Source organism: Pogona vitticeps, chromosome 3 (assembly GCF_051106095.1).
Source record: "Pogona vitticeps strain Pit_001003342236 chromosome 3, PviZW2.1, whole genome shotgun sequence".
NCBI lineage: Eukaryota > Metazoa > Chordata > Lepidosauria > Squamata > Agamidae > Pogona > Pogona vitticeps.
In genome coordinates, this window is record NC_135785.1 from 205,924,262 (window position 1) to 205,949,528 (window position 25,267).

The window sequence follows — 25,267 nt, forward strand, 5'->3', positions numbered from 1 at the left end:
GGACAGTGTCTGCGAAGCAACCAACATGAACCTGACCCAACTCCGGGAGGCAGTAGAAGACAGGAGGGCCTGGCGTGCTCTGGTCCATGGGGTCACGAAGAGTCGGACACGACTAAACGACTAAACGACGACGACGAAGAAAGCACATGTCAGGAAGCAGTGACTTTCCCTCCGCCTTCAGAGAACCCTTTCCCCGCCTTTTTCCCGCCCTAGGCGGGGCTCCGCCGGCGGTCGTCGGGACGGGAGGGGAGGAGACTCGGCTCGTTTTCGCTTCCTTCGCTCACCCCGGAAGCGCCATTTCTTTGCCCCTTCTCTCGCGCGGGGCCGGCGGGGTCTCGGTTGGGCAGCTGCTGCTGCTGCTCCTCGTTCCCGACGTCGTTGGCGGTCGCCCGCCGCCGCCGCCGCCGCCGCCGCCGCCATGGGAGGCAAGAACAAGCAGCGGACGAAGGGCAACGTGCGGGTGGGTGAGCGAGGCAGCGCCGTGGGTGGCGGGGGAGCTGTTGTCTCTATCGGGGGCCGGCGATCGCCTCTTTCTCCTTCGCTCCCGCCCGCTATCAGGCTTTGGGGGGTTATTCTTGTCCCAGGCCAAGGTGACAGCATTTGCCGCGAGGCAGGACGAGGCTCATATTTTCTTTTTTTTTTTTACTGACACGAGTCGGAATTGGTTCGTCCAGCCCTTTACTCCGCGGGTGTGTGCTTTTCTTTAAAACAAAACAAAACAAAACAAAACCGTGTTCTCTAAATCACGGTCTAAATCACCACGCGAAACTTTCATGAGTGAAAAAAAAAAGCCTAGTAAGGTTTTGGGCCCTTCTTTTGGCTAAACATCTGATCCGGAAATGGAAAATGTATTTATTATCTTTGGGATCACATGGTTTAAAAGCATAATGGTCGGAGGGGAAACTGACAGGTTTTTGGTCTGGTGATCTAGGAGGTTGTGGCTCACTGGCAACTGTATGGTACTGGTGGCCCATACTGTACATGGATTTGTACTTTTATAGTTTAGTAGACTAGCTTTCCTTCATCTTTCTTATACGAGTTTGGCTGCCCACTTTGTCATAAACATGCAGTGAAAATAAAGGACTTGCCTTAGCCACAGGCTGTCTTTCCCAGATTTTAATTGTGAGTTCAAATATATGTGTTGGTGTCTGTGATTATGATATTTTGTGGAAAGTCTGGCAAAGAAGAGTGCTGGATAAAAAGAAGAAACCAAGTGTGCCTTCTTAGTGTTTCCACCCACTGGACCTGTCAACCAGAAGGGGTTTTTGGATCTTGTATTTACCCATGACATGCCCCTGATCTGTCCTGGTTTTGTCACTGTCTGCAGTGTAGAGGTAAGGGCCACAGAAGTTTCTACAGTCTGGTTGTTTCTTCCATCTTTCCATGGAATCAGTGGCAATTTGGGAAATGCACTTACAGTATATGAAATCCTGATGATCCAGTGCATTTATTCTGTTTGGCCCTACTAACACTTGGATTTAAGCCTGAGAGGTTAGATGCATAATAGCTCCAGTCGTGAAAGGGGTGATCTTACCTGCCCTGTAGTCCCAGGGACCGTAGGATTGCAGTGTTGGTGCCCTGCATAAGAGATACTGGTGGAGGTATTTTTTGGTGGCAGATGTTGGATTTATATCTGTCAGAAGAAGGATGTTCTGTACAGTACAGTATTCCTTTCTCTTTCTTATAAATAGCCCTCCAGCAGTGGTAGAGCAGCAGAACTTCTGGCCAAAGAGAGAGGAACTGTTCCTGGGTTCATTGGCTTTGGCACATCGGCAAGTGACCAAGGATATGTTCCTGCAATTCAAGGAGCTGAAGAAATAGATAGCCTTGTAGATGCTGATTTTCGAATGGTGCTGAGAAAACTTTCCAAAAGAGATGTCACAACCAAGTTAAAGGTAGGTTTGTTATATTTTTGTTTTAGCTCCAGCACTTATTTGCCATAAGTAGCACTTACAAGTTGTTGTTTTAATGTGTCGGGTACTCTTAAAGCATCTTTAAACAATGTTCAATGAATATGAATACTTTGAAGAATTAGCTAGTTACTTTAAGGTAATTTGAAAGAAACAATGTTTCATTGTTGGCACTGGTATTTCGTTCAATTGGGTTAAGCATTACTTTTGCACTGTGGGAAGTAAATTGGATTGTTACTGTGTTATTATTTGCACACAACATTTATCAGTTACTAAGGATTTAAAAGAAAAAACAATGTAGGTTTTTTAAATTCTGTTTTTATTTTTGAGAGCAGTTCAGTTGTATGTTTGTGTGTGTGTGTGTGTGTGTGTGTGTGTGTGTGTGTGTGTGTGTGTGTGTGTGTGCACGCATGCACAAATACCCATAACACTCATTCCTCCCAGGCTTTGCTACTGAGGGCGGCCTCTCTGAGAGAAGCGAAGAAGGCCTCAATGAGGATCCAGACCTTCTTGGTGGCGGCCCCATCTGTATGGAACAAATTTCCAATAGAGGTGCCCCAGGCCCCCTCCCTCTGAGTATCCAGAAAAGGCAGAATTTTTCAAAACTGACGTTAAGAATATACTGACATTTGTGGGGAATGCCTCCTTTCAGCATGGTAGTAAGACCATTGTTGAACAAAAAACACCCTTCCCTGCAAGATTCCCTCTAAGCCACACACGTGTGCAACTTCACTTTCTTCCTCTTCTGCATAACGCTCACTTCCAACCTTTTTGGTTCTGGTCACAACAGACCCCAATGTGCAGGGGGTTGAGTTATGTTTGCATGCAAAGGCAAAGTCATGCTTGCGAGAGGCGGAGTAGGGCTGAACATTATAGTGTATGTTGCTTCCATGGATCCCATAGCATTGGATAATTATGGGACAGTCTCCAACATTCCATTCCTGGACAAGATGCTAGCTAGAGGGAGCGACGTGCTGGAGGGGACAGGTGCCAAATTGTGGATTGGTAGAGAAAACCACCAAACAAATTCAAATAAGCAGATACTATTCCCACAAATATCAAACCTATTATATGCTTAGGAATGGAGAGGTTACTAGCTCATGATGTTTGACCAGGAAAGATTTCTATAGGATGAGTCAACAGTATGTCTAAGTACAGTTAAAATCATTGTCACTAAATTGCATAGGAACATTCTTAATGGAGAATAAGTTCCACTTAATTTGGACTGAAGACCTCTTGTTGAACTTGGTTGCAATGACTCATTTCATGTTCTAAATTTTTACTATTTTTAATTTTAGGCTATGCAGGAATTTGGGGCAATGTGTAAGGAGAGAGAAACAGAAATTGTTAAAGGTGTTCTACCTTATTGGCCTAGAATTTATTGCAAAATTTCTGTTGTAAGTACTGAAACTTCTGGATTATGACAAATATTGACTGTGTTTTGCCTCTCAAAACTGCTACAATAATGATCAAAGGAATTATTGCAACTTTTAATTTTAATATGAGAGAAAGAACAGTGTTTTAAAGTGTCTTAAACCTGAATTTTAAAGTTTGATATAGAATATCTGCATTTTATGATTTAGTTGTACTTAAAGATATGTGAAAGCAATTATATTCAAGTTGTCTCTGCATTTAATTAATTTTTTTATGTTAAGAGATGGATTCTGGTAGAAAAATAGTTCTCATTTGTGTGGCTGTGTAATATGCGATAAAATGTGTGCATATGTACAGATGTGCCGGTAAGTCTATACTGTCATCTGTATAACTTGCAGTATTTGTTATAGGATCACGATCGACGTGTACGAGAAGCAACACAGCAAGCTTTTGAACAACTTATTCTGAAAGTTAAGAAACATTTGGCTCCTCATTTAAGAAGTATTATGGGATATTGGCTCATAGCACAGTGTGATACTTACTCTCCTGCTGCATCAGCTGCTAAAGTGGCATTTGAAAAAGCATTTCCACCAAGTAAACAACCCGAGGCCTTAATATTTTGCAAAGATGAAATTCTGAATGTGAGTTTTCTCTTTTGTATAACTATATTAAAGTTTTAAGTAGATAGGGTTTTTGAAGATTTTACAAATCATTGAACAGAAATACATTATGTTTGGAAGTCTATATTATTCTGTTGCTGATTATTTCAAATATAATTTATATTATAGCTTGTATTTTCTACAGCACTGGAGGAATAGACTGTTTTGTAATAAAAGTTGACCATTCTGATACAGCAGACATCAGTGGCTTCACAAATTCAGTTATAATTATTGGCCTGTATAACAGCTCTATCAACAGAAAATTGTTCACTTTATTTGGGTTAGTTCTCTGATGAAATGGACTTGTCCATGAAAGCTCACATTAACAAACATAAAAGTTAGTCTTTAAGGTGCCATCATGTTTTTGTTTTTCTTTTTTATTTTCTGTTTCTATTTTGCTTTTACCTACAATGTTTGCACAGACTAACATAGCTACCCTTTCAACAAATCCATCAATAATTTCTTACTCCCAATTCTTTTATAATAGCAGCAACAAAATGATTTGCTCTAAGTTATGTTGCAGGGTATTTTTCTAAAGCAGTTTTGAATTGTATATCCTTTTGGTCATAGAATTCAGGATTCCAGCAAAAAACAAAGTAGTGCAGATCCTACTGGATATTTGCATACACTTGAGAGGGATCATGGCTAATGATGTGGCTAATTGACAAGATGCTGAACCTATGCCTGATGTGCAGTTGGTCATGGAACCAGGCACATGAGTGACATGCAACTGGCACCTTGTCAATTAACCACAATAATTACTGCAAATTCTATTATGCCTGTGTAAATATCCAGTAAGATTCTGGCCTATAGATCTTGCAGAAGTCTTCCCATCCCAAACTTACAGTTTGAACAATTAGAAATAGAAATATAATGTTGTGCTTTGCCATCTTTTTTATAGACAGACAAAATGTTTATTGTGCAATCAACAGATTATTACAGTACATCTCTTTTATGACTTCCATTAATTTCTTTTGTGAAAATTACAATTTTCCCCAGTTAAGGAATTTAATATTTTTAAATTTTTGTTCAGGTGCTACAAGATCATCTTTTGAAAGAAACACCTGATACACTGAGTGACCCACAGTATGTACAGCTATGTATGCAATATATGTATGTTCTACAGAAAGTAATAAATTTATATCCGTTTACAATGGCTATGTAAGACTAAGGAATAAAAATGCTCCGGATCTGTCATGACAGAGAACAGCACTGCGTCTCCTAGTTCATGGCTTTGTGTGTATACATTGACCTTTCCGTGTGAGCAGACTTCCTCAAATACTTCAGTGGAAAAGGTCGGATCAGCTCACATCTTCTGTGCATACTGTTTTTTTTTCCACCTGTGCATGGGAGATCCTTAGAGTTGTAGCGGTTCGAAAGCATGCAAATGCAAGTAGATAAATAGGGACCACTTCGGTGGGAAGGTAACAGCGTTCCGTGTCTAAGTCGCACTGGCCACGTGACCACGGAAGATTGTCTTCGGACAAACGCTGGCTCTATGGCTTGGAAACGGGGATGAGCACAGCCCCTAGAGTCGAACACGACTGGACAAAAATTGTCAAGGGGAACCTTTACCTTTACCTTTTAATTCTGTGCACAGTTCATATCTCTCTTGCCCATAGAGAACTGCTGGATCAGAGCAGTAGCCTGTTCAGTCCAGGGCCTTGTCTCTGCTGTTTCTGTGTCAATACAATGTGAGTTATAAATTTAGACTGCCTGTGTGAGACATTGTACATGATGGATTGTTTTTACGTGAGGCGTATTCAACATTCAGAGTGAACTCACAAATGAACTGCCTCAGTCAGTGAAATATTGATGGTCTACTACCCACTGTGGTCAGTGGATGGAGTGATGGTCTAAGGCTCTGGAGTCCAGATTATAAATGAGAGATGAAATCTCAGGATATAGAAAATAGAAAGGTCTTTATTCTGTATTTCTTTAAATGAGTCATTAAAAGGCTCTCTCTCAACGCGTTTTGGCGAAGCCTTCTTCAGGAGCTAAGCATAACACAAAACCACGCATTAGATATTGAATCATTCACATTTTCTTTTAAATATATATACAGTAAGATAACTAGCCTGGCAGTATTATCATCATAAAGGGAGAAAGTCTATTTCCAGGACCATACAATAAAAATTTTGGTTTCTTGGGCCATGGACATAGTTCCTGGAAACTGAAAGGCCTTTACTAAAAAGGGAAATTGACTGGATCCTGAAATTGAACACCCTAGTTGTACCTCTTGGGTCAAACAAATAGACTTTCTCTCTTTATTATTATGATAATACTGCTGGGCTGGTTATCTTGCCACCCTGTATATATATATTTAATAAAATTTTATTTTATCAAATATATGTATAAAAAGTGAATGATTCAGTATCTAATGTGTGATTTTGTGTTATGCTTAGCTCCTGAAGAAGGCTTCGTCAAAACATGTTGAGCGAGAGCTTTTTAATGATTCATTTAAAGAAATACAGAATAAAGAACTTGATTCTGTTTTTTACATCCTGAGACTTCATCTCTCATTTATAATCTGGACTTCCATAGATGTACCAGTTCCTTTTGTTTTGTTTCTAAGACTCTGGAGACCAGCATTCAAATTCCTGTTTGGCCATGGAAACTCACTGGTGGGTGGAACTGGTGAAACCACTTACCTTGAAAGCCCGATTAAAGTCAATATAAGTTTGGTCTGGCTTGATGGCACATAATTAATTAGCCTATCCTTATTTATTTGTAACAATGTTTCTCATAGACCTCTGTGATTGTTTCCTTAATATATACATGCAGTATAAGATAATTAAATGTTAGAGAAGGTCTAGTTTTCAAGTGAAGTTACATATATTCATTCTATCTTCCCTGCCCAGAACTGTGCCAGAGGAAGAAAGGGAAGCCAAATTCTTCCGAATTCTTACCTGTTCTTTGCTAGCTTTGAAGAAACTGCTTTGTATGTTGCCCAGTGATGAGAATTGCTCACTAGAGGAGAAGCTTAAACCTCTGTTGGCTCAAAACAAATTTTGGAAGTATGGTAAACACAACACACCACTGGTATGTTGAGTTTTGTATTTATTTGCACCCTTCCCACACAAAAAAACAGAGCTGAAAAAAATAATCAAGAAGTTCTGTAGCGAAAGACCTGTTGTAATCTCTTTAATTTTATTCACAACATTTTTGCTTTATTCATAGCCATTGCAGCTCTATTTCGGCGCTAGCCTCTCTATATTTATGAGATTTAGTTCAGAGTAGCTCTTAACAACTCTCACTCTCCTCCCCATGGGGGTGACTGTTAAATTAGTAATGTATGTTCCTCTTTGACCTGCTAAAAATTGCATTCCATGTTTTTTTTAATATTTTGTTGTTGTTTAGTCATTAAGTTGTGTCAGACTCTTTATTTATTTGTTTGTTTGTTTGTTTGTTTGTTTGTTTGTTATAAATTTTTCTTGAACTTGTTATCCTTTATGTTGTAAGCCGCCTAGAGTGGTCGAAATGACTAGATAGGCGGGGTATAAATACAATAAATAAATGAAATAAATAATTTATATCCCGCCTATCTGGTCAGTTATGACCACTCTAGGTGGCTTACAACGTAAATAAAATATACATAAAATATACAATTGAATATAAAATTATTAACATGATGAACAATAGACAAATTCAACAAGATGGAAAATGAACAGTAGGGGAAGAAAGGGAAGGAAGACATCAGGGGTTAACTGGGGGGAAGGCCTGCTGAAACATCCACGTTTTTAGTTGATTTTTAAAGGTACCCAGCGAGGGGGCCGAGCAAATCTTCGGAAGTAGGTTGTTCCAGAGGCGAGGAGCCACCGCCGAGAAGGCCCGTTTTCTTGTTTTTTCCTTCCAGGCCTCCCTCGGCATCAGGCTCCTCAGCCTCACCTCCCGACTCGCACAAGTGACACGGGTAGAACTGGGTGGGTGTAGGCGTTCCGCCAAGTATCGAGGCCCTAAACGGTTTAGGGCTTTGTACGTAAGCATCAAAACTTTGAAGTCTTTCATGATTTTATTGTATACTTTAGTGGTGTACAAAACTTATAAACATCGTGCTTGAGTTCTTAAAGCATTTTGCCAGAGTCCTATTGGTTAGTTACACTGGCATTAGTGTAGTGGTATAAATTGCAGTAGCAAATTGCAGTTATGGAAGAAGTTGCCTCTTGTATTCTTCATCATGTACCAACACATGGGGTGGCATATGATATAAGATACAAACAGCAGTCTGTTCACTAGTGGCAAGTTTCTACAACATTTGTGCTGGCATAATTAAGCAGGAAAATTCTGGCCTTTCTCTGGGGAAAGTTCCTTTAACTTGAAAAGGTTAAGAGCACTGCTGGTGATTGTGTTGCCTGTTTTGTTTAAGGATTGCAAAGCTCTTGAATTTGTCGTCTGCAAAACATTTTCTCTGGAATATCATTACTAATGTCAAAGAGGTAGCTTCAAACAAAGTGCTTTGTGGATTGTAGTTCTATGAAGAGTATTCTGTTTTATGCAGGAATTCTTCATGCTAAGTCTAGACCTTCCTTAGAAATTAAATCTGTTACCAACATCCTTTTAAAATTATATTTAAGTGTTTCTGGTGCATGTTGCCTTGTAGCTTTAAGTAAGCTTTGGGTCTGAATTTTCCTTCTCTTTGCCCCCTATCATTTAACAAGCCATGGTTGAAACCTAAAAGAATTTCCAGAGTTCTTCAGCTTCAGATCAGGAGAGAGGGGGCAGAACCTCAGAATGTTACTGTGCATATGTATACACAGGCTTTTGAGATCTCAGGTCTTGAGGATGTATAGATGTTAGTAGGTTGCTAAAAAAAAAGAACGGTACAGGGTGTCCAGTATGGAGGGGATAACAGTATTATAGGTCCTTGGCTTTGCTTGAAAGGATCTATGTTTTCCTCTTTCCTCTCTTTCAGGTTCGTTCAGCTTTTTTTGAGCTGATTTCTACTTTTTGCCAGCACATCCCTAAGTCCATGAGTGCTGAGGCATCCAGAGTTTGCCCATCAGTTCTTCTCAGTATTGATGACAGTGATGCAGTGGTGTGTCCCGCCCTTTGGGAAGCTGTACTTCATGTCCTTACTACTATTGAGGTAATGTAAGAAACTTATACGAAGGCATTATTCTTTAGATTTCTTAGTCATCTTTCTGATTGTACTTCTGCATAAAAAAGTAATATTGTTTAGCGAGCAAACACAAGCCTGCTTCTAACATGTGTTGTAGTCCAAGATGTATAAAAATTAGCAGGTTAGGAAAATATTGCTCTGGAATCACCTGCACATAAGGAAGTTTTGAAACTTTAACTCACATAAATTACATATTGCTTTAAATAAGTAGCTTTAATTTGGCTGAAGTCCTGTTGTGCAGTCATGCAAAAGTAGTAACTTTTAGCAGCAAGTTGTAGTAAGTTAATAAATCTCCATAGGCATTACCGATTGCATGCTGAGTCATGTGGCTAAAAGTTACTTATTTTGCATGACTACACAATAGGATTTCTGCCCTTGATTCTTTGGTTATGAATGTTTATTTCACTGTTCCTCTTTCTAGGGTTATGGTAAGGAGACATTTGGTGATTTTAATAATAGTTGTGTAAAGTGGGCATTTTGGTAGATAAACTTGCTTTGCAGAAATATGAAAAGTAGTATTTTGCTAAAATGCCTGTATTTGCAACATTCCTAAATGTTTTACTGGAAACCTGAGCATCCTTGCATGTTATGACCCTCTTTCTTGAGCAGTATAGTATGAAAACAATAGTGATGCCCTTATTAAATGTATCATGTTTGGAATACACCCACATCTGGCTTCTATCCCACTCATTCAAGACTGATGGTTCAAAAGGTGCAGTCCTGCTCATATTAGAGGATAAATTTATGGAGAGGTTTTGTTGTAATTTCTTTGTCTGAGGAAGAGCATTTATCTTTAGGCTCAATATTAGGTTGCCTAGCCTCCACATTCTGTAATTAACTTCTACACCTTATAATATTCTGTAGGATTGCTGGAGTCATGTGAGTGCAAAAAAAGGAGTTTTGCCAAAATTGTGGGCAGTGCTTCGCGAAGGAGGACGAGGTCTTGCCACTATTATATATCCTAATCTCCTGCCATTTATTAGCAAGATACCTCTTGGTGTTACAGAACCAAAACTGGACTACTGGAGAACATTTTTTACTTCAATAATTCAAGGGTATGAAGTACTATTTTTTTTAATTGTTCACTTAAGTAGACTTGTATGTTTATTTGGAAAAGGAAAATGTATCATATTTTCACAGACCTGAAACTTGAGAAGCCAAACATCAAGGTTTTGTTTGCATATACCTGTCTGTAATAATAGTTTGATTGGTTTTTTTTTAAGATTCTATTTTATCTTTTTCTGTTTTTCTAATTTCAGTCTGTGTTGTAATTATATATGCTTTAGCTTTGATTTTCATCTATATTGTCATATCTGACTTTCTAACTTGTGTCTTTTAAAGCTAGTTACAGCATCATGATTTAATCAGATTTAAAAGAGGAAATGAGTAAGAATGTTTGTTTGTTTAGGTTACTAACTGAAAGAGCTCTGGCTTGCCGTTCAGAATGTTCAGCAATCGTATCGACAATTATGGAGTGTTTACAATTTACAATATCACAGAATATTGGTGAAGAAGAAGAACAAGTCAAAATACAAGAAATGCTTATAGATGATCAGGTATTTTGTTATGAAGATCTTAGAATTGTGTCTTGATTGTTTTTAAAACTAATTAACGTTTAACTTTTAGTTAATTGCCGAAATATTTGTCATAAAATGGCTGAAATGGCGAGGATTTTCAAAGGGAAGACCAAAAAGTCCCATTGAGGCATGACTGTGTGATTACATTGAACTAAAGCCAATGTAGTCAAATCTGTGGCTTTTAATGGGTGTCAGGATGTATCATGCAAGGAAACCTGTGCAATATGTTGAGGCAATCAGGCTATATTTGCCTTGCTTTTCACTGATCATTGTGTTTCTGTGACATAGCGAGTGAGGGAGCGTTTGCCTGGGTGCTTCAGCAACCTGGATACAACTTTGCACAGTGGGCAAATTGTCTTTCTGTGCCCCTGGAAAAACATCAATTGTGGATCCTTTTTTTTGTGCAGCTCAGCACTCAACCCACTATTTTTCTATTCATAGTTAATTGTCCTCATTGACATGGTGATGAAGGAGCCCAAGCTACAAAATGGACCTTTGTTTTATGAAGTAACAAAGACTTTACATTTTTGGGAAGGAAGAGCAGAAATTTCAAATGGCAGTGAAACGGTTCACACATTCCAGAGACTATTGTTGAACTTTTGGGAAAGCCTTTCGAATATCTGTGTGCGACATGTTGATGTAGTAGATCCAGATGAGAAAGCTTTGGCTGCTATATCCTCTTTGTTACAAATCCTTAAGAATTCTGAAAACAAAGCAAAAGCAAGCCAGAAAAAAACTGTGAAGATCAGGTTTGCTGAAGAGGACGAAGCTGAAAGCAACACTGAACAGAGTTGTGTTGATATGACAAATAACAATGAGCTCAGTCCTCTTATTCCTGAGATTCGTGGGCAGCCTCTTTCCTCTCTACGGAAGGAGCCTTTGGAAGATTTAGTTTGTAAACTTGCAGAACTCAGTATTGTGTATACCAATGAACAAAGGTCCGATAAACACTTAAAGTTTCTTTCTGCTCTGCTTAGTGATTTTGCTTCTAGTAGAGTTTTCCAGGTTCTGTTAGAGGATAGGAGCAACATTCAGGAAGATGTAAAGCTTCAGTATGAGAATCCATCTATCCAATTTCTGTATGACCGCCTAGTTGATTGGCTGAAGGAAGACACGAGAAAAGAGACCGATTTCTTGGTTGATATTTTGTATAGTGTCCTGCAGTGCTGTAGCACTGCCACAGAAAGAGAAAACATTCTCAATGACTTAACAAAGGTACTGCTCCTTTAACTTTATTTTAATTTTTTATTTTAATGTGGACTGATTTTGTGGACTGTAGTTAAAAAACAAATAAAACAATTAAAAATTCAGTTTTATGGTAGGGATAAATTATTTTGCATATTTTAGGTTAGAAGTGGAAGAAACCTAAATAGATTTTTGAGTAGCCTTTGAAAATTCAATTGTCGCTGGTCATGTTTATTTGTCTGAGCGAGTATTCTGTTGCAATCTCCAGAAAGTATAGACCCGTTGGCTGAAATCCTGTTTCACATGAAGCTATAGAGGTGTTAGCAAAAACTGCAGCAGGGCAAAAGCAATATTCATGAATCGCTGCTGCTGTAGGCATGCCCTGCAACAGTCCTGACAATATCATGCGACTAGTTGTGCAGCTGCAACATGAGCTACACAGTTGTGAACCATGCAGTCAGTTGTGGAGTTATGATGTGAACCTTCCTATCAGATGTGCAACACTGGCTGCTTGGGCTTAAGGCAGATTTCCTCAGCTAAAACAGGATGTCAGCCATTGTATCAGTTGTTGAATGGTATGCCAGCACTTACGTAGAATAGCTCAGTGGTTTAGGTCTCTGGCTGTAGAGTCAGAGGCTGGGAGTTCGGTTCCCCACTGTGCCTTCTTGACAGGCGCTGGACTTGAGGATCCATAGGGTCCCTTCCAGCTCTGCAGTTCTAAGGTTATAAGATTATAAGTACATTCTGTTGAGTGAGTGGGTTTATTCCTTTTTGGGCCAATGGTAGAATATTGGCCCTTACCAATATTTGATTTCCCACCAAAGATAGTCCTCGAGTGATTTACACACAAAAAAAATACCCTTTAAAATTCAACACAATGAAATTAACAAATATTAAACTAATACTATACAATTCCTCCAGGGCACCACAGTGTATTAGTGAAATTGGCAACAGAACCAGCATTTTAAACAAAACCATACCTATCACAGGTGATGCCTGTAACTAGTATTGAAGACCCATGGAAATAACTTACATAGGAATAAGTAAAAAAAAAAACTTGAGTGTTCACACTGTTGAAGCTTTCTCCTTTCCTTGAATGTTTCAGATGAATCTGAAATGGAATATACTTCTTCAGATCATTCAAAAGGTAGGTTAGACATTTTTATTCTTGTTTTTTTTTAATCTGATATTTTTGGATCAAGAGAAGCACAAAGCTACTTCAGACATAGGTTTTGCTTTTGATATTTCCCTCATTGTGGGAACTCCATAGTGTTCCACTCCTTGTGGAACGGGTGAAGAGCAAGTGATGGACAGCAAAACCAGCTGGTGCTCCTCCTCCTCCATCCATGCACAGAAATTTATACACATATTATCTGGCTCTGGCATACTGTATCACCCACTTTTCTCTTGGTGACAGTTAACATGATGGGTACATGTTGACTACTTCCATAGATGTTTATAATGAGCTGTGGAGTTTATTTGAATACTTTGGAAAGAAAATCTTTGGGTATTTGTTTATATCATTAGGCCTGTTCAAGCCCAGAGAAACATTCCTTAACTTCCAACTGGCTAAAAGGAGATGTGTTGGGTGAGAAGCTTGTAACTCTGACAGATGATTTGTGCAACGTGAGCTTGAAAACAACAGCATCTTCTGCAGAACCCTTTCATTCAGAAAGATGGGCGCTCCTAAGCTTGGTGTTATCTCAGGTGATTAAAAATGGTAGGTGGCCTTGGTTTTCCTGATGAGGTGGGAGGAGGATAAAGAAATGAGGGACTTCTTTCTTTCTTTCTTTCTTTCTTTCTTTCTTTCTTTCTTTCTTTCTTTCTTTCTTTCTTTCTTTCTTTTTCTGGCTGTGGAAATGCTTGCTGAAGGCCTTCTTTAGAGAGGATATAACTTGCAACATATCTCTTTCAATCAATAGAGTCCTTAATTGGTGAAGTTTACGTTAAAAGGATTATTGATAAACTTCAAGCAGCTCTGTCTAAAGCTAAAGATCTTTCAGAAGCTGGAAATACTGAGCCATCGGTGTCTTTCATCTGCGACATAGCCTCTAACTTTTTTAGCTCGGTGAAGGGATGCTTATTGATGCCATCATCAGAAGATTTGTTGTTTACCATTTTTCAGTTATGTGCACAGAGCCAGGAGACAACCCATTTGTCAGGTACTGCACGATAACTATTGTTTAGCCAAATAACACACACCAATTCATGTGTATTACTTTTTTCCCCTTACTGTGATGTAACTATGTTTATTGATTCACCCTATGAATTGCTGTATGTTTAGAGCAGGACAGTGCTTTCAATTGAGTATTTGAAAGCTGTATGCTTGTCTAAGTAGGGTAGATACCCGTCCTTCCACATGGCAATAGCATGCCAAAATAGATAATATTTAATGGAGTACACAACAATTCCCAGGAGGAACTGATGTTTATTTGATAATAAAATTGTTTGTGCTTACATGGGTTTTCCTATCAGTACAACACAACCCTCTTCATAAACAACTTTGAAAGATACGATTCTGTTCTTAAATATTAACAGTATTCTTAATGCTTGCATTACATACAACTTGGTATGTTCTTTTTTTATTACCACAGATTTCCTTGTAAACAAGTTGAGGCACACTTGGTTGTGTGGCTTAACTTCCCTTGTATGTCAGCTTAGTGACATGCATAAAGGGAGCACCTTTCTGCAAACATCTGCATTCTGGGTCAAGAACCAACTTCAGTCTTCAAAATTGAATCTTAAAAGGTAGGTGTACTATTGCACTGCTTGAACAAAGAGCTTTTTTTAAAGGCTCTAGGATCAGGTAACCAGGTTCTCTCTCTTAACCAAGATTTTACAATTGGGTATTGAAGTTGGCTTAGAAGTCTAGTTTAACTTGTTTGTGATGAAAGTCAAACTGTAACAACTGTTACAGTAAACAAGCAGGCTTGAGAAGTGAACGAGTGTGTGATCATACCCCAACCTCTTGTTAGAGGCTAAAAGACAGGTGACTTTGGTTCAGTTCAGCAAATCCATCAATCATGTTTTGTGCTAATTATAGTTTAGAAGCCAGAATATGTGTTCTCTTTGGCTGTGTTCCAGGAAGTCTGTTCTGATGCAATGTCATAGCAGCTTTCAAACCGTAGTTTGAATAGTTTGCTGACTTTCAGTGTAGTAGCAGATATGATTTCCCCCCTTGTTTCCATAGAACACAACATTCCCACCATGATGAAGAAGAATCCAAAAGCAGAAGAACACAAAGGAAAAATCCATGAGCCTTTGCATGTGTTCAAACCTCTACAGATCATACAGTGGACCCTTGACTTACAGATGGCTTGACTTACAGACTTTTTGAGTTACAGACTTCTCTGGCCGCAAAATTTAGATTTGACTTGCAGACCAGAAAAAAACCAAAATGGAACAAAAATGGCCTGTTACGGGATTAATCAGTTTTCAATGCACTGTAGCTCAATGGAGACTTGACCTACAGACTTTTTGACCTGCAAGCACCGTTCCAATACGAATTAGTTCTGTAAGTCAAGGGTCCACTGTACTGCCTGGACTGTATTTTCCCTGCCTTCCCTGAACCTTTCTTGACCTAAGAAAAAAAGAAACAAAATATCCCCCTCTAGTGGTTGAAGGCAGAATAGCAGCTTCCCATTAGTTTCTATGGACTGAAAAGAGCAGATACGGATCAAATGGTTTTCAATGCATTCCTATGGGAAATGCAGATTTGACCTGAGAACTTTTTGACTTGAGAACTGCCTTCCAATACGGATTAAGTTCTCAAGTCAAGACCCCACTGTACAATCTTAAACAAATATCCCCCACCCTAATTCCATAGGAACAAAGATTTCATTCATATGCTTTAGAGCACTGGTTCCCAACCTTGGGCCTCCAGATGTTCTTGGACTGCAACTCCTATGCTGGCCAGGATTTCTGGCAGTTGTAGCCCAAGAACATCTGGGGACTTTGTGAGTGGGTTCTCTGTCTTTAAGGGGCTTTTCCTTACTTGGAGACACAAGAGAGGATTCAGAAGTATTTAACAAAACATTTTTATTGATAAGATCACTTGCCATTTCTTTGTTACTAACATTTGAACCATGAACAGACAACGAGGGAGGAGAACTCTCCCAGAACCATAATAACGATTTATCTTCATCTAACCCTTTTAGTAGTAGGTTCTTGTTTTCTCTTCCTCTTCCGTGGGTAGTCTCAGAAAACTGTTGCGAACAGCGCACAGGGTCCCGCAACAAGGGTGGCGGGCCCAACCCCCCTCTCTCGATATTTCCTTCTCCACTTCTGGGGGAATGTGATGCACTATTCGAGCAGGACCACGCTTCTTCGGAAAGACCAATACGGTCCATTCTTCGGGACTCAGACTGGGAATGATTGGTCTTGTCGTGCCGGTCTTTCCCTCCTCACTTCCACCTTCTAACAGGGCTTGGGCAGATCTCTTTACTGGAACTGAGAAGGCTTGAACATCTTCAATTGACTTTCCAGACTCTTTCTCTTTGAATACAGACACCTTCTCCGTCTCTTTAGAGATCTCTCCCTCTTCGGTAGTTAGGAAAACATCTATCTGCTCTCTTTCACCGTACACCTTGCTTCTCGCACCTTCTCTTTCCTCTCTCAACCGTTTCAACTGACTTTCTCCCGCGCTCCTTTCCTCCTCTCCCGCGCGCCTTTCCTCCTCTTGAGCTTTCTCTACTCTGCCCGCGCGACCTTCCTCTATCTCCTCTGCTTGTTCTTTTATTCCTGGCTTCACTGATATCTCTGACTCCACAATCTATCTGAGGGGACGGCTCACTACTTGTTGTTTCTTTACTCTCCTCCTCACAGACTTAAGATTTGGGAACCACTGCTTTAGAGTATGGAGATCAATACAGTTTGGCTACTGTGCCCCTTAAAATCTTCCCACTAAGCACGAAGACAACACATGTTGTCTAGCCATTATAAAATAGGAGGGATTTGGCTCAGTGCCAGTAAATGCTTTATATAATGAAGATGATGCTGAGCAAAGGGACCGGACAATAATTATGTAAAGCTTTTACCAGCACTAGCCAAATCCCTCCTGTATTATAATGGCTAGGCAAAAGGTGTTGTCTTTCTGCTCCATTGCAACTTCTCATGGTTAATAATAGGTGCTGGGTAGGGATCTGGACGGTACTATGCTGGCATAGAGTAGCCAGATATATTGATGCTGTCAGAAATGAAAGTGGAAGTTTCCAGTCGCATGGTAAAACTCGGGAAAGAAAGGGGAGACAATGTTTGTGTCTGAGGCTTGCTGAAGCCCAGTCTCATAATGCTAAACCATGATTTAGTGGCATGTCTGATGTGGCCTCTGGATCATTTAAACTGTGTGTGAATTTTGAAATGGAAACTGTAGAGTCTTGAGTGTGTTCTCATATGGAGAGCCATGAATTTTTTTCCTGTTATTTTTTTCAAGTAAAATGTTGGTTTCATCTCAGTTTGCAGGTTTTGAGCTCTGCAGTCAGTGACTTGGTGACTAAATTGCTGGATGCTGATGAAGTTTCTTCTTTGTTGAAAGATTATATGGAATTGCTTACTCCGAGCAAGTGTGAATGGGAAAAGATGCGGGAATCTCTATCCAATGAGGTATATTTATAACCAGAGAATTCCTGTATAATAAATTGCACTTTGTAGTATTTGTAGCATGTTTCCTATCTAGCTTACTATTTCAGAAATTCTGTAGTAAATTGGCATAAGAACTAAAATTATTCCAAGAGGTAAACATAGGGTGGTGTGTTTTTTTGGTCAATATAAAGTATACTTTTTTATTAACTACATTTCATGTAATTAAAAGGCATTTTAAATGCTCTAGTTTTAAACGAAGGGTAAATTTGATTCTTAACCATTTTATTAATGGGTTGAAAAAGAACTGACTCAAGGCAGACTCTTCTTTGTATAGGAATAAAATCTTATTTCCTTAATGTAGGAAACAACCCATTAAAAAACTCCACTCAGGCAGCCAGTCATTCAGGGAAAATTTGACTTAAATGCTTTCTATATAAAGTCTTGTTCTTGCTGTAACAAGTGCTATTATATATAATACAAAATTATCCTTATACATACAGTATGAACAAGCTAACTAAAGTACTTTCTGAACACTTGTGTTGTATATATAATGTTAAATTTTTTTGCAGATAGTTCCATGAGCTAGTTTTAACTATGGTTAATGAGACATAAAATCTTGATGTGATAGTGGTTATGAAATACAGTGGTGCCTCGCTAGACAGTTACCCCACATGACAGTTTTTTCGCTGGACATTGACTTTTTGCGATTGCTATAGTGATTCGCAAAACAGTGATTCCCATGGGGGAATTTTGCTGGACAATGTTTGGTCCCTGCTTCGCAAACTGATTTTCGCTAGACAACGATTTTGACAGCTCCCTCCACGCTCACAAAGCAGGTGTTTTCAGGACCTAAGCTTCACAAGACAGCGATTTAAAAATAAACAGCTGATCGGTGGTTCGCAAAGCGGCTTTCCTATGGCCGATCTTCGCTGGACAACGACAGTTCTTCCCCATTGGAACACATTAAACAGGTTTCAATGCATTCCAGTGGGGAAATGCTTTTCGCTACACAATGATTTCGCTAAACAGCTATTTCAGTGGAATGGATTATCGTCTAGTGAGGCACCACTGTATTTGATACTCAGTGCAGTATGGTGGTTTGAGTGTTGGACTAGGACTCATGGGCCTTGAGTGTGAATCTCTGGTCAGCCATTGTAGCTCACTGGAGGAGTGGAACTGGTAAAATCATAAATATGTTATTTAGCTTGAAAAACCTATTAGGGTCACTATAAGTTGATTCTCACTTGACAGCATATAACGTAACAATGAAATATTTAAGTTATTCTGTGATCTTAGAGGGTTTTAAAAATGTTTAACTGCCCCCCCTTTTTTTTGGTTACAGTGGTTAAGGAAACCACTTTTGGAAGGAAGGTTGAGTATGAATTGCGAGATTCCTGAAACAGATCAGAAGCTTTGCATCTCGGCTAAACTTCCAAGCCATTTGTGTACTGCAGCTCTCTTAAGTAGAGTGGCACTACTGGTATTAGAAAAGGGGGTTGTATTTGAAAGCCAAGAAAAAGAAATCAGCAGATTTGAAAATATCGGTAAGTGAAAGCAACCTCTTCTACAATAATCACGGTTTTTGAATATTTTTACAACTTAATTTTCTTTTGAACCAGCTATTATAATAGTTGTCAAGCAGAAAGGAAAAATATTTCATATTCATGTAAATATTGTAGGTACAGTAAACAAGAGAAGAGTGAGTATAGTTCCGTGGATTGGAATACATGGTTTAAGAACCAAGGGCCAAGAGTTCGAATCACTGGTGTGCCTCCTGGGAGAGGGGCCAGCAAAGATGATCTGGAGTAGGTGACAGTGATGGGGTTTTGTGCCCTGCCAGTTTTGTAGCCTTAGGCTGCCTGAGTAGTTCCAGAGTATTGCCATAAGGAGGAAGCGGTGAACCACTTCTGTGTAATTTACACCCTGGGATAGTTGCCACAAGCTAGAATTGATTTGATGATACATAGTTACTAATAGTTGCAAAATGTAGTTTCACACCCTCCCAAATCATAATTATTATTATTTCCATTTTTAAAAAAGTTAATGTGTTTGTTTCATGTTGAAATTAACAAAATAAATTACTTTTTTTAAAAAGCAGGGGTCATTAAGGAAATGTTAATAACACAAAATGCACTCTTACATTGAAAGCTAGAGCTGCTGACAGGTGGGAAAATGCCTTCTCCTCCTGTGCGCATCATCATTACCCCAACAGCCTCAAAAAAAAAAAAAAAAAAAAAATCACAATGCAGCAGTAAGGCCACAACCCGTTCATAGTTATAGGCCATAGCTATAAAAATGACCTTAGAAAGCTATTGCTAAGCTCCAGTAAGGACATACTGTGTGAAATCCAGTATTAAGTCACAACTTGAGTAGGCCCAATGAACCAATGGAACTTAAGGAGTAGGAGTTAACTCATCCAATCTCCACTAATTCACTGGGCCTATTCTAGTTGTGTCATTTTTTAGCCAATCAGATTATAATGAAATGGAATTTGTGCCATATTTTCTGAGTTATGTTCCCATAGGTGTGCTAAAGATGCACACCTATGGGAACATAATTGTCCCATGTACAGGGGTCCCTGTTTATTTCAGTGGCAAGGCACAAAACAGCTCCACTATTAATACAAATGCCAAATTGTGTGTGGAAGTACACTCTGTGTTATTAATGTTTCTTTATGAGCTGCAAACTCCTGCTGTATGTTTACCCATCCCAATGTGGTCTGCTGAATACTGCACTAGATTTTGAGTTAAGAAGTGAAGGCATTGTTTATGCAATATCCTTTTGGAATTTTCTGTTTTCTGTCTGGAAAATAAAATCATAGGTCAGTTGTGAGGTTGTGGCAGGAATGTAAAGCATCGTATGAGATGAAATAAATGATAATAAAAAATTGCTTCCAGTGACCAGAATCCTAATGTGACTTTGTACTGGCATAAGTGTAGTTGTGTAAATTGTGGTAATGGATCGTCATTTACATTCGTCGTTGTGTGCCAAGCTGTACAGTTGGCATGTAATAAGGAATGTGAGTGGCAACTCATTCATTAGCAGAAATCAGCTGCTTTAATTTGTCTTATTACACTTGACAGTGTAAGTTCCCAGCAGGATTCTGGCCGCTTCCACCTCTCACATTTTAGACTGTGGATATAATACATTTTATGAAGTTTTAACAAAATACGTATATGCTGGATTGTGCTAATAACATATGGCTGGCATTTTCAGTTGCAGAATATATGTATGCCTTACAGTGGATTGAAGAACTAGCAAACCCACCTTGTTTGCTTCTTGAATTTCTTCATCATCTTCAAGTAATGGATATTTCATGTGACAGATTACATAAACTCTGTAATATCCCCTGTCTCCTACAAATATTATTCAATAAGTAAGTTTGTGTTTTTTGGGGGGAGATGTAAATACCTTTGGGTGTTTTTCGCTGTGAATAAATAGAAGTGAATTTAGGTAGCCTGTAAATAAACCAGATTAATCACAGAAGCTTTTTAATCCTTTCATAGGTCAAAAGAGAGTGGACGGCTTTGGGCCTTAACTATGGCTAAATTGATACATGCAGTGAATATTGCCTCCTGTGAGATAAAAGCACTATTTATTACAACAGAAAGGTATGATAACAGGCTAGTACTCCTACGACACTGATTGTAGATAATGCTACCACACTGATGAAAGCAGGGAAGTAGACTGCACTGATTTGCAGAGAAATTATGTGCCTTAGTACTGCTACAGCCAAAACTGGACAGTAAGAACAAGTTTAATGATTATGTCACTATAACATTGAACCATGGTCCTCTCCTTCTCTGGGCAGGAGGAACACATTTATCATATGAATACAAAGTGGTGCAGCTGCTGCATTGTACTTAGTTCTAGTGTAAATCAGAAGTTTTGAAAAAGTACTCTTTGGGGCTATAATTCCCAGGATCCCACAACCAATAATGTTAACGATCATTTCAGCTTGCTGATTAAAGCACCTCTTCCAAGTTTTGATCTAAACCTGGATGGCATACATGTATATAGCTTGTTGGATATCTCAGTAGGTAAGGTTGTTTGGCTGCAGAGACAGAGATTGGGCATATGATTTCCCACAATGCCTCCCAGGGAAAAGAACAGTCCCAGAATACCCCCCAGGCAAAGGGAATGGTAAACCACTACTAAGTACTGTCTGTCTAGAAAACCCTGAAAAGTCAGAATCAGCTTGGTGGCATATAATTGATTAATTTTCTATACTCAAATCTCTGAATGAATGTGCTTGAGATAAATTTACCTTGCAACAAATAGAACCAAATATAGACTCTGGGGAAAATTTGCTTTGTTTTTAGAGAGAGGGAAATCATAATTGGAATTGAGGAGGTGTGATAATCACATAGCCAAAGAGAAGGTCGTATGCAGCAAAACAACTCAGAAGCCTCGATGTTTTTGTTGCCCTTGTGATTCCCTGCGCTGTATTTCTGTCTCTTTCAAATAACGTCTGTGCCTGTTCAGTATCCTGACTGCTTGTGGAGGCGGAATTCTTCTTTAGAAAATTCTGTAATAGAAGCATCTTTCTTGATTGCTTGGCCTTCCTGAACTTCTTTGTATGTAGTTCAGTGATCGATTCTGTTTTTTTATCTCTCCTTTCTATGAACAGTTTTTTCCCTTTAATGGAAGGAAACTTGCATACACTTCAGAATTTGTCTCCATTTCTTCTTGAGGAAGACAAAGAAGAGCTTGTCATTCAGTGTACTGCTAAACTAATGACATGCAATGAAGCCGAACTCTTCAGTACTGACGGTCAGTGTCAGTTAAATGTTCTCTTCAGTGCTACATTAGCTTGTAAGAGGTAGGATTTTCAGTGGACAACATGTGATCAGATGTTTAGTAGCATCTGAGAATTGCTGCTATTATTTGTCACAGTAGAACATTTTCATGAAGTATCATGATATGTATCTGGAAAATCACATTGATTGTTAAATTTTACCTGATCATTTTCTTCATCCCTACATCTTTCTTTCTCTTTGTATTTTAACTGTTTGAAGAATATGGGCTTCTACAGAGAGAAGCACTATATGGAGCTTCCTAGAAGTTCTCTAGATAAATAAATATCCCAGGGTCCTCCAAGCCACTTTCTTTCTGGTGCTTAGAGAAATGTGCCACTTAGTAATTGTAGATGCCACTGAATATTACTGATGGATTTTAGTGAACCAAATAATCAACTGCAATTAATTATTCCATTTTAAAATAACAATCCTGGAGTGTGAATCCTTAGATATTATTCCATGTCAAGGTTCGGGTGTATGATGTAGTTTTCATGTTCTTGAACTATGGCAGAAATGGTCACATTCTCTATAATAATAACGAGAGAATGTAACCATCTCTAGACATGCTAAACAAGTGTTGATAAATATCTTTTACTACCTTTTTAATATTTAGATACATAAACAGAATCTGTTGGATTAAAAAAAAGCTTTGAAGCTCTTACACTTGTATATTTAGATTTTTTTAACCACATGGATAAGAATCCTGTTGCTGTATGTCATGTTGGAGGAGATAGGACATGGAAGCCAGGGGGCTGTCTCTGAGTTGGTATCTGCTGGAGGAGGTGGGGCTGGGAAACTCCGAACACCTCTTTGGCCGAAAAACAAACAAGCACAAACTGCCGGTCCATGCCCGTCTCCAATTCAGACCACTGCTGAAACAGCTGAGATAAAAGATAGCGGACATCCGTATACAACATCGGCTAACAAAGAAGGAAGGACATTGAGTGCAGAAAATCACAGACTCAGTGCTTTTTTATCCAGACCGAGCTGGAAAATTTTCTTCCCTGACATCCTGGCAAGCCATGCAGATGGGCTGAATGGATTAGAGGCCTGACTGTATATATTAAGCAGCTTGCAGTGTTGTTCAGTTTTCAGATTTGCCTCTGCTACTGTAATGGTTATGCTTAAATTAAAATTTTACTTTTAGATAAATCTGTAGTAGAATAAAAGGGTCTTCACTATGTAGCTCGCCCTTGGCTGTGCAGACACCTATAAAATAGAAGTGGGAACATCGCTAACCTTTCTGAAGTAGGGCATTAGGAACAATTCAGCTCAGTCTTTCTCTTCTCTTCTTCTCGGAGCCTATATTCTCCCGAAAGTGTTCACTCATTCCACTGCTCTTGATTTAATGCTTTTCTTATGTCTGTAAACATTTTATGAGGCCCTTTTAACTTGGTCTATGAATTTATTTTAGGGGCTTTTGGATTTCTTTCTGTTCTGAATTCCTGCCTCAATCATGAGAGCGCTGACTATGGAGAACTAGTGTCTGGAATACTAAAAATCATCATATCTTGGCGAAATGATTATGACATCTTTCTTTTCAGTTGGTGAGTATTTTGCTAACGTTTGGTTTTTTTGTTAATTATTGGGCAGCATTGAGTTTTTTAAATAGTTGTGTTTAATTTCTGACTGCAACACAGTAAAATAATTTTAACCTGATAAATAATATGAGTTTTAGCATATTATCTCAGTGTGCTTAAAGGTAAAAACCTATTGGGCAAAACCAGAAGACAAATAAAATATAAAAAAGACAAAAAATGTTGTAGCATCTTAAAGGCTAATGTGAGCTTTTGTGGACAAGTCAACTTCCTCAGACGTAAGACTTCTAAAAGCAAAAACAGTATTTCTGAAACAAGAAGCAGGTTGCTGCAGAAATTACAGGTGGTGCAGAATGCGGCGGCCAGATTACTCAGTGGAGTGAAAAAATTCCAACATATTTCGCCCACTCTGGCCGCATTGCATTGGCTGCCCATCAGGTTCCGCATCGACTTCAAAGTGTTAACGATTACGTATAAAGCCCTAAACGGTTTAGGGCCTCGATACCTGGCGGAACGCCTACTCCCACCAAGTTCTACCCGGGTCACACGGGCGAGCCAGGAGGTGAGGCTGAGGAGCTTAACGCCGAGGGAGGCCCGAAAAGAGAAAACAAGAAATAGGGCCTTCTCGGCGGTGGCTCCTCGCCTTTGGAATAACTTACCTCCTGGCATTCGCGGAGCTCCCTCGCTGGGCACCTTTAAGAACCTATTAAAGACTTGGATGTTTCGGCAGGCCTTCTCTCCAGATTACTTTTGATTTTCTTCTCTCCTTTATTGTTCCCCTATTTTTAATTGTTGTTGTAATTAGGCTGTTTTATGTTATTGTATTTTATCTCTGTTGTTGGCCGCCTAGAGTAGTCCACCACGACTAGATAGGCGGGATATAAATTAAATAAATAAATAAATAAATAAATAAATAAATAAGCACATTTTCTTCTTTCTTAGATGGTTCACACATTACATGAGAGCTAATTATCCTCTAGAGGAGAGAAAGAATCATGCATCTTTAAACAGTACTTACCATTTTATTTATTTATTTATTTATTTATTTATTTGATTTATATCCCGCCCATCTGGTCTAGTCGACCACTCTGACCATCTACAATTGTTATGAGTGCTTATATTGAAAACAACTTTTAAAAATTTTTTTGCTCATTGATTATTTGGAGACTCCTTTTTCTTTGATAAAAGATTTAAAAGCAAATATTCGAACTAAGTTTGCTGTTCTGGTAAATTTTTAATTGAATAAAAATTGCAGTCCCTACTTACAGGCCTAGTGTTATCAGTTTTAAAAGGCTATAGCTGTGACTAGCACTGGTTACTATTATTATTAAATAGTAGTGGAATGGAGATAGGTCTATGCAATATATAGTAATGATTGTTGTGATCTGTAGGTTAATTTGCTTTATATTTTTGATATATTTAATTTTTCCAGATTGCTCATGAAATTAATTCATATCTGACAGAAAGAGATGGTTTTGTATCTGTTGCAGTATAAATTAAATGGTATGAAATTATACCTTTATGTT

At 38.8% G+C, this 25,267-nt stretch overlaps 1 protein-coding gene across 2 annotated transcripts in view; it reads left to right on the forward strand.

The window, feature by feature from the left end:
* The first annotated feature begins 229 nt into the window (after positions 1 to 229).
* The window catches only part of LTN1 (listerin E3 ubiquitin protein ligase 1), a 37,429-nt gene continuing 12,391 nt past the window's right edge, over positions 230 to 25,267 (forward strand). The window contains exons 1-20 of one of the 2 annotated variants that reach the window (XM_072994062.2): positions 230 to 460; positions 1,692 to 1,895; positions 3,209 to 3,307; positions 3,695 to 3,925; positions 4,977 to 5,029; positions 6,805 to 6,985; positions 8,856 to 9,029; positions 9,927 to 10,117; positions 10,471 to 10,618; positions 11,081 to 11,854; positions 12,930 to 12,971; positions 13,352 to 13,544; positions 13,747 to 13,986; positions 14,419 to 14,572; positions 17,278 to 17,425; positions 18,747 to 18,948; positions 20,621 to 20,780; positions 20,911 to 21,015; positions 22,035 to 22,177; positions 23,618 to 23,750. In XM_072994062.2, the coding sequence (XP_072850163.2) occupies positions 419 to 460; positions 1,692 to 1,895; positions 3,209 to 3,307; positions 3,695 to 3,925; positions 4,977 to 5,029; positions 6,805 to 6,985; positions 8,856 to 9,029; positions 9,927 to 10,117; positions 10,471 to 10,618; positions 11,081 to 11,854; positions 12,930 to 12,971; positions 13,352 to 13,544; positions 13,747 to 13,986; positions 14,419 to 14,572; positions 17,278 to 17,425; positions 18,747 to 18,948; positions 20,621 to 20,780; positions 20,911 to 21,015; positions 22,035 to 22,177; positions 23,618 to 23,750 (3,617 nt within the window). In that variant the 5' untranslated portion in view covers positions 230 to 418. The remainder of the gene's footprint in view (positions 461 to 1,691; positions 1,896 to 3,208; positions 3,308 to 3,694; positions 3,926 to 4,976; positions 5,030 to 6,804; positions 6,986 to 8,855; positions 9,030 to 9,926; positions 10,118 to 10,470; positions 10,619 to 11,080; positions 11,855 to 12,929; positions 12,972 to 13,351; positions 13,545 to 13,746; positions 13,987 to 14,418; positions 14,573 to 17,277; positions 17,426 to 18,746; positions 18,949 to 20,620; positions 20,781 to 20,910; positions 21,016 to 22,034; positions 22,178 to 23,617; positions 23,751 to 25,267) is intronic. The other variant, XM_072994063.2, reaches the window with a different exon arrangement.